Below are 14,097 nucleotides of genomic sequence, written 5' to 3' on the forward strand. Positions count from 1 at the left end.
ACTCATATTTAGTGAATAAGATGACTGTATACTTTGCCATCCAAACAGAGGCAGGCCCTTCTGGGATGACGGCCAGCCTAACAGGGACAGTCATACATTTAAAATTTCCCTGGGCTATATGTTGGCAAATTGAACTCCAATTTAAAAGAGAAAAAGAAATAAGAAATAAAAATCATATCGTGACCTGTAACTAAAAAAGTCACAGAATGTTGATAAAATATAATAAAAATCATTGAAATGTGAAAAAAAATTTCCCTGGGCAAACCAGAACACATGTTCCCTGCTAAAATAGCAAATAGCTCTGTACATTTCCAAATGAAATTTCACCTGGAAAACTTGAGTTAAAGAGAACTGTGAACGCCTTATTCACCAAATCCAAAAGGAACCCGAATCTCAGGTAACATGGGCTTTTTCTGTAAAGGACCAGCTGTACAGCGTCATCCGAAGGACACTTAACTAATTATCTTGACTCATTCAAGTGGGAAAAAAAGGGCTTTCCTATGGAAATGGCACCAGAAGAGATAAATGAAAATATGCTCATTTGTTATAATGGTCGTGTTCTCTTAATTTAATCATAGTGATGTGATCAGGTAGGTGTTCATAAAAATATAATATACGTTTCTTGGAAACACAATAAGCCATTAGAAAATTCATAATGTAAAACATAAAATTAGGTAACCTTAAGATTATTTATGAACTACATATACCTAAAAAAGATTTCATAAAGTAGGCAACGTTTCCAATAACAGCTAAGCTCTAATTTATCTCTGCTAATTGATCCAGGCCGAAGTCAATTATATATGGAATTTCATTAAGTTTACGTAGTTTATAGGCATTTCAGATGATTAATAGTCAGAGTTTTATGAAATTTCTTTCTGTGAGTTTCCATTTGCATCTTGACCAGGACATCTTTCACCAGGTGTGGGAACTGTCCTGCAAACCGCAGAGGCAGGATGACACCCCCCACCCGAGCCCCCAGGACAGTGACCAGCCTGCTACGGGAATGGCCCCTCCAATTCCTGGGACAGTGACGCACCTGCTACAGGGAGGCCCCCCAGCTCCCGGGACAGGGACGCACCTGCTATAGGGACGACCCTCCCAGCCCCTGGGATAGTGATGCACCTGCTAGGGCTTGGGTCTAATCTCAGAGGTTTCCGTCTGCAGGTTGTGCACATGGGGTGGGTCATCGAGAGACTCAAAGACACCGGCTCCTGCCAGACCTGCTGTTCCAAGTTCCTAGTGCTGAAAGGCTCGTCCCTGCACGTGTTCAGCACGCCGCCGGTAAGGACGCTTGGGTTCCCGGGGGAGGGGCCGCCCACCTGAGGGGCAGCAGGGTCAGGGGAGGTGAGACCGTTTTTATTCTACAGGACAGGCCTCGGGGGTGCATCTGTGTTAATGAGGCCCAATTGAGGGGAGATTTGGTTGTATAGAAAGTTGGTTCTGGCCTGGTGCTCAGGAGCACCTCGCCATCTCTGGAGGAGTCTGGGGGCCCCGCGGCTCTGAGCTCCACATGAGCCCTTGTCAGGCCAGGGAGCTCCAGCCACTCACAGAGTGAGACATGTCGGACATCTGGCCCCATGTGGACCCACCTGTCACTGCATCGGGGAGGCAGCTCAGGGGCGGAGGGGGACATGCTCCCGGGCATTGCTCCCGCACCCGTCCCGGAGCGGCTCCCACGACCCACCCTAACCCTCCCGGCTCACCTGGGGAGTCCCGTCCTAGTAATGCCCGTGGAAAACTAAAAGGCGAAGGCCGAGGTATTTATAAATATTCAATCTGAGGATAGCGCGAGTTCACTTATGTGCATGCCTCCTAATGTCATTAAGTTTAAACGTCCCTGGTGACCTCAACTGTCGGTGCTAAATATCACCTGTAAAATCAGAGTGAAGTAAATGCTCCCAGGACAGGCTTGTATTAAACGGAGATTTACGTGGGAGTTGTCTGTCCTGACAAAATCCTGGAAGTGCACTCGGGTCTGGGAGCATCTCACCTGCACCCACCTCTGCTTCACCACGCCTGGCATCACGCCTCTCGGGGTGTGCGTGGGCCACAGAGTATCCATCCCCGTGTGTGCGTGGACCACTGAGTATCTATCCTGGGGTCCTTCCTGGGAGCCAAGAGGCCGGGGCGCTGTTGTCTCGGCAGTAAGTCTCGACCCCTGGCCTGATGCTCCGGGTAGAAGCAGCAGGTGTGAGTTGTCCCTTGTCCCGTGGCAGACGATGGTCTGTAGTCCTGTGACAACATCTTGGTCCCTCAGGGGACGCTCTTGGGTGTCTCCCCGCTTAGGTGGGACAGGATGGCTGGGGGCTGGAATTGGGTGCTTCCCCTGCTGGGGTAGAGGGGGCCCCAGCAGCAGTGGCCCTGGCTCAGTGGCCCCCAAGGTGCCCGGGAAGAACTGTGCTCTGGGGCATTCCAGAAGGCTCTGGGGGGACATCCCCTGTCGTTTTCTGTGGGAACCTGGCTGGGCTCCTGCAGGGGAACCTCGCAGTGTTGAGTGGCCTTGCTGACCCCATGATTGGGGGCCCTGCTGGTTTGACCTCTTGGGGTCGCACACCCGGACCCCCCACAGTTTGCTCCCAAAGGTCCGCGTCCTCCTGCCGGCGCAGGTCGGGGCAGTGGGCTCCCCTCCAAGGCGCCGCCCTGGGGGCCCAGCTGACCTGGATCCTCCTTACGGCCCGTGTGCACCAGGTTTTCACTTGTACCGTAGGGCCAGTGACTTGCAGCCTCCTCGCGCACCAGACACGGTGTTATGCGGGCTTAAACAAATCGTTCTCATGCATTATCCAAAATAACAAAAGTCTACCTTTAAATGGGGACTGGAAAGATTGTATAAGACAGTAAGGAGTTTTACTGCGAAAATACCAGGAAAAGAGGAGCTTCACAAATAAGCTATAAATTCCTAGTTGTTGGCTGTGGGCCGTGACCCGAACCTGCCCATGTGCCAGCGCAGGACTTGACGAGTGTTGTTACCTTTACCGACAGTGTCCGCAGTGTGGGCGCCGGACAGTGGATGGCAGCCGGCACGCCCCACGGGACCGCGGTGAGCATTGAGAAGCGGCACTAGGACATTCAGAAATGTGTTTGAAACTCTAGAACATGTCAATTTAACTGATAAACTTTGCTGTTAGCATTCTGCAGCTTCTCACTGCAAAAGCACCACATGAAATACAGCAAGTGAATTTATTCCGAAATATGTACAGGTACTTGGCCGGCCCTTGGACGTCGTAGCCTGGAGCTGGTGGCAATTTGCCAGTAACGATTCCGCTCGGCCCCCAAATCTGTAGCAATCGCATGTTAAGTTTTTTTTTGTTTTTTAATTTTTATTTATTTATGATAGTCACACAGAGAGAGAGAGAGGCAGAGACAGACAGAGGGAGAAGCAGGCTCCATGCACCAGGAGCCTGACGTGGGATTCGATCCCGGATCTCCAGGATCGCGCCCTGGGCCAAAGGCAGGCGCCAAACCGCTGCGCCACCCAGGGATCCCCGCATGTTAAGTTTTTATTGTCTGTATTTATGCTACGGTGACACGAAACACGAGGGTTCTGAACCTGAGACAGACTTGCTGTGACTCCCCGCACATCTCAGCACCAGTTTCCGGGCGCCACTGCATTCCACACGGACAGAGGTCTGAGCAGAGGGGGGACGCAGCACAGGGGAGACTCTGCCCTGCTGACCATGCAGACAGGGCTCTGTGGAGACGTGGGCTGCAGCCCGTCACCTGTGAGGAGACAGGTGGCTCCAGGCAGGCAGGTCCGCAGGTGTCCCTGACGTTTCGCTTTCGCTGTCCCATTTCCGTCCCCGCTGCCTCTCCTCTTTCTTTCACTCAGAAAGCCTGAGCACACTCACGGAGCCTGGCTCTCAACACGTCAAGTCACAACACTTGAGTAAGTTTCTGAAAGGTCCAAAGATTCTCTGCCGGATACTCCAGGAAGAGCTGGAAGAGAGTCATGTGTCAGGGATGGTTTCTGAGCTCCCTCAAGATGAAGCAAAGGGACAACACTGATGCCAATCAGGGAAACGAGGGACAAGGGGCTGGAAGAGTCAGGGGCACGGGGGGCGTGCACACTCCCGGCTCCGGGTCCAGGTGTCGGGGCAGAGGCGGGGCCCGGAGGGGGGCTGGCCCATCTCCCAGGCCCACAGGTGCTCCCAGGTGCTCCCAGGTATGGGTTAAAGCAGGATCGTTCTCAGCCGCCTTCCTTCCCACCAGCCGGTTCTTTCTGACTCGCAAATTGGGATCTGAGGAACCGTGAGCTCCTCCTGTTGGCAAACATCAGTAAAGTGTGTTGATGACAGTTACAGGGCCAGTTTCACAGCGTCTCACACATTAACATGTGAATTCCGTGGCAGTTACCTATGAACGTGCAGGAAACACCAGAGGCAATTGTAAGAATGTCAATTAGGCAAATGTATTCTATCATCTAGAATTTTTTTTCCTAAAAAGAAATAGTTTAATTGAAGCTCTGTAGGCTGCAGCGATGCCAGACGATCGCGTGTCTAATGCAGAATTACTGTGTCGCCCCTGGGGCTGCACGGTAGGTGTCCCGATACTATTAACAGACAGATACTACCTCCCATGGCCTAAAATTTCTGCTACATTCAAAATCAAATGTGGTCCCGAAACGTAGAAACTGCCGACTCTGACTCCGTGCCCGGGGAAGAGTATCAGTGGCAGGTGCTTACAGACCTTCCCGTTTGTGGCAAAGTCTGGTTATTCCCCTTTCGTTGCCTGCTGGTTGGAAAGGTTGAGGTGCCCCGTGGGTCAGGGTTCCTTTCCCCGCTGAGTCCCCGGGAAGGCGCGTGAGGATCCGGGCTCCGCTCCCATCCCCGTCTCTGCGACAGGCAGGCGTGGGCTCTCCTCGGAGCGCCGCTCCTCGTCCTCTCCTGCCGTGAGGAGATCTCCCCCGCTCCCCCGAGAGGCCGTGCAGACTGGCCACGTGCACCTGAGGACCTCGGGTGTAAGGACGTGACGTCACAGAGCATCTAGTTCGCAAAGCCAGCAGGCCCGACTGAGGATGATCTCCGCGCAAGGACGGTCTCCTCGCTCACTCTCCACCTTCCTCCCCAACGTCTGTCCGTCTTCCTTGCCTTGTGAAACGGTCACACCTGGACTGTTTTCTTCACAGTCCCCACAAAGAGTCGTCACTGGCCCATATATTTAAGACACAGCTCAGATCTGCTCGGGCTGGGGTGGGACCTGGGGACCTGCATTCCAGGCAAGCTCACAGGCGGTGCTGGTGCTGCTGGTTCACATGGCCTCACACCTGCAGAGCTTTCTAATACATCTAATACATTTTAAGTAAATTTACTTAAGATTAAAAGTTCAGGGCAGCCCGGGGGGCTCAGTGGCTTAGCGCTGCCTTCTGTCCAGGGCGTGATCCTGGAGACCCGGGATCAAGTCCTGCGTCGGGCTCCCTGCACGGAGCCTGCTTCTCCCTCTGCCTGTGTCTCTGCCTCTCTCTCTCTCTCTCTCTCTCTCTCTATCTCTCTCTCTGAGTCTCTCATGAATAAATAAATTTAAAAAATTATAAGTCCAGGCCTCTGAGCCCCACTCCACGCTTGCCAGCTCTGAGTCACCCAGATGGTGCCGGCCCCTGCCTCCTGACGGGCTTCGCGGGCAACTCATGGCTGTGCTCGGTTGAGATCTCACCCCATCACTCACCGCTGCCCTCCAACCTCTGATTCTGAACTTAGATCAACCCTCTGATTACACACAGATATGTGGACACACACACACACACACACGTGTAATCTGTCACTTTACTAATTCCGGAGATGCTGGTCGCATCCTGGGAAAGGCCATGTCCTGCATCATCCCTCCGTGTGCGGTGGCCGGGTTTACTGTGGGATGTGCACAGCCCAGACACTTTGCAGAGTCAGAACTAATGAAACAGAAGGTGAAAGGAGCCCCGAGGGGCATCCTGGGTCCCTTGGGGGCCATTTGCATCAAGCAGGCCCTTAGGAATGCCTGGTGCTTGTGCTTTTGCTGAATCGGAGGAGCGTTCACAGTTGCGAAGCTTGAGGACGGCAGAGCCACGCGCTGACGCAGGCGTGCATAGTGCAGGTTCACAGCAGCGAGGAAGCTCAAGGGAGAATGTTCTGGACACTGGGGTTGTTTTCTTTGTGTTTCTGTGATTCTCCAAAATACAGCCGCGTTGTTGTTTCTGGGAAAGTTGAACAGTGTGTCCAGGTTCATCCTGTGGCCCCGTGCTCTCCTGCGCCCCAAAGTGACCTTCCAGGTACCACTCTCACTGACCTTCTTGCTTTTATATTTTACCTTTTGCATCATTGTTTTGGTGTTTTTGTTTTGTTTGTTTGTTTTTTTTTTTAAATCACAGGAGCAGTGACTTAACTCTGGGTCCGTTGATATTTAAGTGGCAACACATCCCTGTGATTTTCGTGTCATTAACTGCTCGGTGAAACGTTTCGAGGAGATGGGTTTGAAATGCCTGGTTGCGTCCCCGTGTTTATTTGGTGGAACGATTTCGAGAAGGTCACCACTTGGCACGTCAAGTACCTTCAACATTTCAAAGACACAGTGAACCTCTGATTAGTTTCATTTTTTTTTTTTATCTGTAGTTTTAACAGCTGGAAAACAAGTGCCGGGTGAGCAATAAACATCAGGATGTGTCACGGTGTTGACTATTTCAGGTCTTCTGCGGGAACAGCTCTGCTGTAGATACCCGTGGACTGAATCGTCAGCTGTGTCCAAAAGTTGGATGAGTTGATCATGATTATTGTTAAAAGAGTTGCAAAACCCAACGGCAGGCCAATCAAAAACATGTTGATAAGCTAATAAATTTGTATTATTTCTGGAATGGAACAAACTAGTAAGTTTAGTCCTAAACCACAAGACTGGACACACGCTGGAGGTCACGCTGCAGCAAACGCACGGACTCACCCACGCTCACACACACTAGCTCTACACTTGACCTAGAATTGGTCCTTAGTTCAGTGTAAAGGGAATCCGAAATGAATCGTATGCCTGCACCTGCACAGGCGTAGTGGATGAGCCCCACACACACCGGCGAGCTGTGCCACGCGCCGACGGAGGCGAGCCGGGCTACTCCTCACATCCACCACCACGTACGAGGTCCGGCGTCCCTGCCGTCCTGCTCGTGGCTTAGAATGTAGTTAAGGCAAAGACATGGCGACTCCCTCCATTGCTGGAAATGTTCGCATTTGTCCAACTAAAAGTCGTGGTTTTTTTTTTTTTTTCACGTACACTGTGCAGCCTCCTCCAGCCTCACCGAGGCGTACCCAGCAAAGCCACAGTCCTTTAAAGTGTGCAGCGTGGTTGTTTGACGTCTGTGTACACGGACGCCGTGAGCGGCCTCCCCGGCCGAGTTAACGAGCATACACAGCGTCTCCTGTAGTTCCTTGGGCAAGGAGGAGGATGCTTATGGTTTATGTGTGTGTTTTACATTTCTTACAGGTGAGCACGTTAGACTGGGGACGAGCAGAAGAAACCTACAACCTCTGTGAGGTCCTATTTAAACTCCACAAGGTGGGTGTCCTTCGTACAGGGGATGCTTTCGTATAAATAGGATGTGCCTCCGGGTTTAAGGAGTACATTGCAATAGTAAGATAAGCCGAACATCTTCTGTATTCACCCCATTTCCCATCCTCAGTGATGCCACCCTGTTGCTCATGAAGGCGGATGTGTGGGTGGGCGGGCGGGTGGATGGTGTGCACGAGTGGGATGTGCGCGTGCACTGGGGAGAGGGTGTCCCCGTTACCACCCCCTACAGTAACATCCTCCAGGATCTTCGGTTTATTGTCGTCCTTGCCGTTGTTTCCAATCAGTCAGATACGAGCCCGGGTCCTAAGAGTGCTTCTTATGAGGGGCTGGCCTGAGCTGGCCAGAGCGACGGATCCGTGTCCACTCCTACAGAGGGAAGTACTCATTGGCTAGGGACGGGCAAAGTGTCACCCGTTACACACACGCTGGGCCTTCCGAATCATCCCGCTTACTCAAACAGTTCCAGAGTAGCGCATCCATTGCCACAAAATCAGTTCTGTTTCTGCCGGGCTGACACCTCACCTGGGCCTGGCGGGGCCGGGGCTCGGGGCTCCCGCTTACCCGGGCCGTCGCGTGTTTCCCTGTCGGAGGGGAGGACAGCTGGCTGTGCCAATGCGATTCCACCAAGCGGCACAGGCCTAGGAGACACAGTTATCCCGTCGGTGGACTTTTAACAGACCTCAGGTTTGTAGAGGATTCGTTAAACCATGAAATCATACACCGGGGTTGGGAAGTGGAACCTGAGATGGAGAACGAGGGAAGGAAGTGAGCCGGGCCCCTGAGCGAGCCCAGGGGAGGGCGGCTGGGCACCCCTGAGCCACCGCTGCCCCATCCCAGCGGCCTCGGAGTGCTCCTGGCTGTGGCTGGTGCCCAGGCTGGTGGGGACGCTTGGGGGCTGCTCGGAGAGGACCAGGGGATGTCACCCCCCGTCATGGGGCAGAGGTGCAGGCGGCAGAGCTTTCCTGCCCTGACCCTCAACCCGCTGTGCCCGGACCCGCTGAAATCAGGCCGCCCCACAGTGTGCGGGCAGCAGGCAGGTGGTGACTGCGGCAGAGGGTTTGTTCTGTGCGAAGTGCGAGCTCTGGAGTCGGACGGGCGGACTCCCCGCCCTGAAGTGTAAGTTTCTCTTTTTTTTTTTTTTTTGTATATTTTTTATTTGAGTTCAATTTGCCAACATATAGCATAACACCCAGTGCTCATCCCGTCAAGTGCCCCCCTCAGTGCCCGTCACGCATTCACCCCCACCCCTGCCCTCCTCCCCTTCCACCACCCCTGGTTCGTCTCCCAGAGTTAGCAGTCTCTCATATTTTCACTCATTTTCTCTCCTTTCCCTTTATTCCTTTTCACTATTTCTTATATTCCCCAAATGAATGAGACCATATAATGTTTGTCCTTCTCCGACTGACTTACTTCACTCAGCATCATACCCTCCAGGTCCATCCACGTCGAAGCAAATGGTGGGTATTTGTCGTTTCTAATGGCTGAGGAATATTCCATGTATACATAAACCACATCTTCTTTATCCATTCATCTTTCGATGGACACCGAGGCTCGTTCCACAGTTTGGCTATCGTGGCCATTGCTGCTATAAACATCGGGGTGCAGGTGTCCCGGCGTTTCATTGCATCAGTATCTTTGGGGTAAATCCCCAACAGTGCAATTGCTGGGTCGTAGGGCAGGTCTATTTTTAACTCTTTGAGGAACCTCCCCACAGTTTTCCAGAGTGGCTGCACCAGGTCACATTCCCACCAACAGTGCAGGAGGGTTCCCCTTTCTCCCCATCCTCTCCAACAGTTGTGGTTTCCTGCCTTGTTAATGTTCCCCATTCTCACTGGTGTGAGGTGGGATCTCATTGTGGTTTTGATTTGTATTTCCCTGATGGCAAGTGATGCAGAGCATTTTCTCATGTGCATGTTGGCCATGTCTATGTCTTCCTCTGTGAGATTTCTCTTCATGCCTTTTGCCCATTTCATGATTGGATTGTTTGTTTCTCTGGCTGTTGAGTTTAATAAGTTCTTTACAGATCTTGGAAACTAGCCCTTTATCTGATACGTCATTTGCAAATATCTTCTCCCATTCTGTAGGTTGTCTTTGAGTTTTGTTGACTGTATCCTTTGCTGTGCAAAAGCTTCTTATCTTGATGAAGTCCCAATAGTTCATTTTTGCTTTTGTTTCTCTTGCCTTCATGGATGTATCTTGCAAGAAGTTGCTGTGGCCAAGTTCAAAAAGGGTGTTGCCTGTGTTCTCTAGGATTTTGATGGAATCTTGTCTCACATTTAGATCTTTCATCCATTTTAGCTTCTTACTGTGTCAGTGAAGTCATCTGAGGAACAGGGGCCGTAATAACCACTGAGGGTGTCCCTACTGGGCGATCCTCTTTGCAGGGCTGTGTTGGTCAGTGTGATGCTGTTGCCCTGGCCATGGTGAGTGCTCACTCCTCACGGCCTCCCGGGCATCATTGGGGTCCCTTCCCGTCCTGTGCACCCCGGGAGCAGGGGTTCTCCACCACAGTCCACCTTGTCTTACATGAAGTCACCTGGAGGGAGATTTAAAGCGAAGCTGAAGATTTCATTTTATTTGAGACGTGGCCCAGACGTCTGCATTCATTCTACAGGCTTCCGCGGTGATGTTCACATGCAGCCAAATCTCAAAACTACTCGTAGCTGCCATGCAGCTGGTGGACGGCTCCCTGCAAATAAACACCCTTTTCTTGCTCTGACAAATCCCTTTGAGTCATTGGATAGAACCTTAGCGATCAGAGGTGTTGCTGTAGCAACACCCTTAACAAAACCCTGAGAAGATTAATTGGCTGCAACACTGGTCGTGATCGTAACTGTATTGACTTATTCCTCCTTCACGCGTTTCTTCTTCAAATGCTGCCTTTTCACTTACTTACTTTTCTGCAGTAGTTGAAACTCACTTGCCCACTTATTAGCTCATGCACTAAAATTAAAGTCCCAGAGACAGAGAGAGCGCGCGTGAGCTGCCTCTGTATTGATGATCTACTGCTGGGAAACAAATAACCCAGACGCATTGGCGTGTAGGACAACGCACGTTATCTCAGCCCCCGGGGCAGGCAGTGTCTATGCTGTTGCTCACAAGGCGACCAGTGGGATTCGGTTCCTGGAGGCTGTTGGACTGGGGGCCCTGCTCCTTGCCAGGGGCAGCCCCCTGAGCCTCGCCAGTGGCCCGCTCCATCAGAGACAACCCAGAACTCGCACCGTATTCATTGGTGAGGCTGAAGTGGAGGATCTGGGGGGCTACAGAATCAGGGTGCGGCCTCTGCTGCCGGGGTTCATTTAGAATTAGGAACACGGGCACAGCACACATGCGCACATGCCACACACATGGACACACTGCACCACACATGCATGCACACGTGCACACGCCACATCACATACATGCATGTGTCCACACATACCACATGTGCACACACATCACACGTGCACATGCAACAACACACATGCACACCCCGCACCACACACGCACATGTGCATATGCCACGCCAGACATGCACACCCATGCACGTGCCACCACATCACACACATGCACACACATGTACGCACCATATCACATGCATGTGTGCATGCACACGCCCGCACCACACACGTATGCACACACCCATGAGGCAGGAGTGTCTGACCGTGCACGAGGATAAATGCGTCTGGGGAGCCGCAGCGGTGGGCACAGTGCCGGGGGAGTCCTGCAGAGCGGACCCCAGGGTCAGCGGGGGAAGTCAGGGAGCCCATGAGCCTCCCACACACACATCAGCCGTCACTTTGCCCTGCACACCTGCACCTGGAAGCATCAGAAGGACACGTGCAATAAAAGCAGGGGGCCAACACCACGTTCAGGGGGATTTTGAGAATTAATGTTGAACATGCATGTCTTGCTCGAATGGCTGGCCTCTGCCTCAGGATACCTCAGAATCACAGTGAGGAGCCCCAGCACCTGGGCAGCCTCTGCCGCCGCACCTGAGCAACGGTGAACACGGCCCGCAGGCGCCCGCGTCCTCAGCGAGGCTGTCTGCCCTCTATCCCCTTCACGGACACGGCGGTGTCGGCAGAGTCCACGCAGAGGAACAGCACGGCAGGCTGGGTGTGCGCGCAGGCGTGTGCGCGAGGAGGGCGCGGGCGTGCGGTGCTCGTGGCTGGGGCGGAGGGAGGGCGGCCCCCAGGCAGGTGTGCCCCGTGATCCCACGGCCGCCCGCCTGATGTGGGACGCGGACATGGCCCAGTCGCCGCTGCTAGGCTGGGTCCCTAGAGGCCTCGGAGAGACGTGCAGACGCCACAGCCCCCAGCCCCCGCCACCCACAGGGCACACGCTCTGGCCTTTGCCCTGGAAGTGTTTCCGCGTCCTTGTGCGCAGTCGGGGCCGCTGGGGTAACGTCCCTGACCCTGGGCCGAGGGCCCGCAGACTCGGGGGCTTCGTGAGCAGGGGGTCCCCTTGCGCTGGCAGAGCTAGGTGGCGGAGGGGAAGTGCCCGCGGTGCCCGGTGAGTTCGGGGTGACGAGCCCGGTGAGGGCCTGTGGTGCTTTCACTGTTCGCTGGTTTTATGCCGAATGGGAGCAGGGGAGTCTCAGGACGTTACCTTTGCCGATCAAGTGACACATTGAGGCAGAAGCTGTTGGGACCAGAATTCAAGTGGAAGGTGCTTTTGCATGTAATTTGCTCAAAATCATGTTTCTCTGGGGCCCATTTCCACAGGAGCCATGTGCCTCCCGGTGTGGCCGGGGTCACCAGCGGTCCCCCCACGGGCTGGCAGCCGCGTCCCGGTCCTGGCATCCCTGATGCGGTCCCGGCAGCTCCAAGGCGTCACAGCGTAGGTCCTCAGCCCTCGGCCCATGTCCCGCGCCAACACGCGCCCGCTCTCTTCCAGCTCTGGCTCCCTGACGACTGCTGGCTGCACGCGGACTCCGGCCTGGAGCCTTGGGGCGTCGAGGACCCGCAGCCCTACTGCTTCAGCGTCCTGGTCGGCCACGGCCAGAGCCGCCGCTTCAGCGTGGAGCTGGGCAGTGAGCTGGCCGCATGGGCGACGTCTTTCCAAAGAGCCACCTTCATGGAAGTGCAGCGAGCAGGGGTGAGTGCCTCCCGCCCCGCGGGGACGTGTGCGGTGCCCGACGCCGTTCGGCCGTCGGCCGCTTGTTCTGGGCCAACAGGACTCTCACGGTGGAGCCCTCTCGCCTGCGTCGCCAGGCCCAATGGCGTCCTCCCGGGGGTGCATGCGGGGCGCGGTGGCGACGGGTCCAAGCCCGGGTGCTTCGCATCTCCGCGCGGCGCACGTCACGTCTGCAGGGAGCCACGCGCGTTCCCTCCGAGCCCCAGGAGGCGCGGGCTGCCCCAATCCTGGCTGCGCGGCCCCATGGATGGTGCGCGAGTCCCTGGATGCTGTCACGGTCAGGTGCTCGGTGGCCCTTCCTGGGTCCCGGCGATCCTGGGCAGAGTCTAGACCAGCTTGTGTGGCCGCGCTGCCCCTTCTCTCGATGGCAGACACATCACTCATGCGTCTGCGCGTCCTCAGAAGGCATCAGAAGGCATCACAATCCTCATCCTCCTGGATCGCGGAGCTCCCTTCTTGGGGACGTCAACCAACAAGTCAGAGGCAGAAAAGCAGCGCTGTGTGCGTCCGGGAGGGGACGTTGGCACTGACAGCACAGGGCTCCCCAGGCCCCAAAGGCTGCCACGTCCCTCCCATCCCATGTTTGAAGAGGGAAGATCCTGTGTCACCGTCTGCTCGCATCCCCAGGTGGCTACCATGGCCGGGGGTCGGGGTGGGGGCTCCCTGGGAAGGCTTGAGCGTCGCTGCCACCTGTGGGGTCCACACGTCACCCTTTGGCGTCCACGACCCTCCTCTTCCCTGGGGCAGCGCGTCTGGGAGTCGGGTTCTGATGCCCCCGGGGACCCGCTTGCCAGAGGCGCTGCAGGCGGCTGAGGGGGGGCCCTGAGCCCCCAGACTCCCAGTCCCTGATGGCGGGGACACATGGCGGCTCAGCACGGCTGAAGTACTGGAGTGTGGTGGCCCAGGTGACCTCGATGTCCTTGCACAGAGGCCAGCGTCACACTTCTGTGTGACGCTGGGGGAAGAAGGCAGCATCGTGCATCCGCCTGGTGTGCAGGGGCTGGGTCCACGCTGTCCCTGGCCGTGCCGCCCGTGAGGGGACGTTCGAGCCCCTGAGGAAGGAATGACTCAGTTACCATCCAGGAGACTCACCATGACGTCCTGCAGTGGCAGGAGGCTGCAGGACCCACCCTCCCCTTAAAGAATGGGCCTGAGCCCCTCCTTGTGCCCGGGGCAGGGGCAGGTCGGGGCACCGGTGCTTCCTTAGCCGGAAATCCCGCCAGGGGCCGTGGCTGCTCCCTCTGTAGCATCCTTGGTCTTAGGGTCATGTAGGGGGAGGCCAGCGAAGCCGCCTGACGAGGGAGGCCGTGAACCCTGGGCCGGGACACGGGGGGAGTGCGCCCGGTGAACTCTGGGGCAGTGTCCTCTCGATCAGGTCCAGGATCGAGATGGCCAGGGCCTCGTGGGTGCAGGAGACCAGGATGACTGTTCCTGGCGGAGACCGTCCGGTGACATGCA

General features: G+C 55.2%; 1 protein-coding gene across 1 annotated transcript in view; it reads left to right on the forward strand.

Moving 5' to 3' along the window:
* SNTG2 (syntrophin gamma 2) overlaps nucleotides 1-14,097 on the forward strand; it is an 85,518-nt gene that overhangs the window by 52,507 nt on the left and 18,914 nt on the right. Inside the window, exons 13-15 of the mRNA XM_038560643.1 lie at nucleotides 1,165-1,281; nucleotides 7,435-7,506; nucleotides 12,400-12,600. Of these exons, the coding sequence (XP_038416571.1) occupies nucleotides 1,165-1,281; nucleotides 7,435-7,506; nucleotides 12,400-12,600 (390 nt within the window). The remainder of the gene's footprint in view (nucleotides 1-1,164; nucleotides 1,282-7,434; nucleotides 7,507-12,399; nucleotides 12,601-14,097) is intronic.

Source organism: Canis lupus, chromosome 17, assembly GCF_011100685.1.
Source record: "Canis lupus familiaris isolate Mischka breed German Shepherd chromosome 17, alternate assembly UU_Cfam_GSD_1.0, whole genome shotgun sequence".
Lineage (NCBI taxonomy): Eukaryota > Metazoa > Chordata > Mammalia > Carnivora > Canidae > Canis > Canis lupus.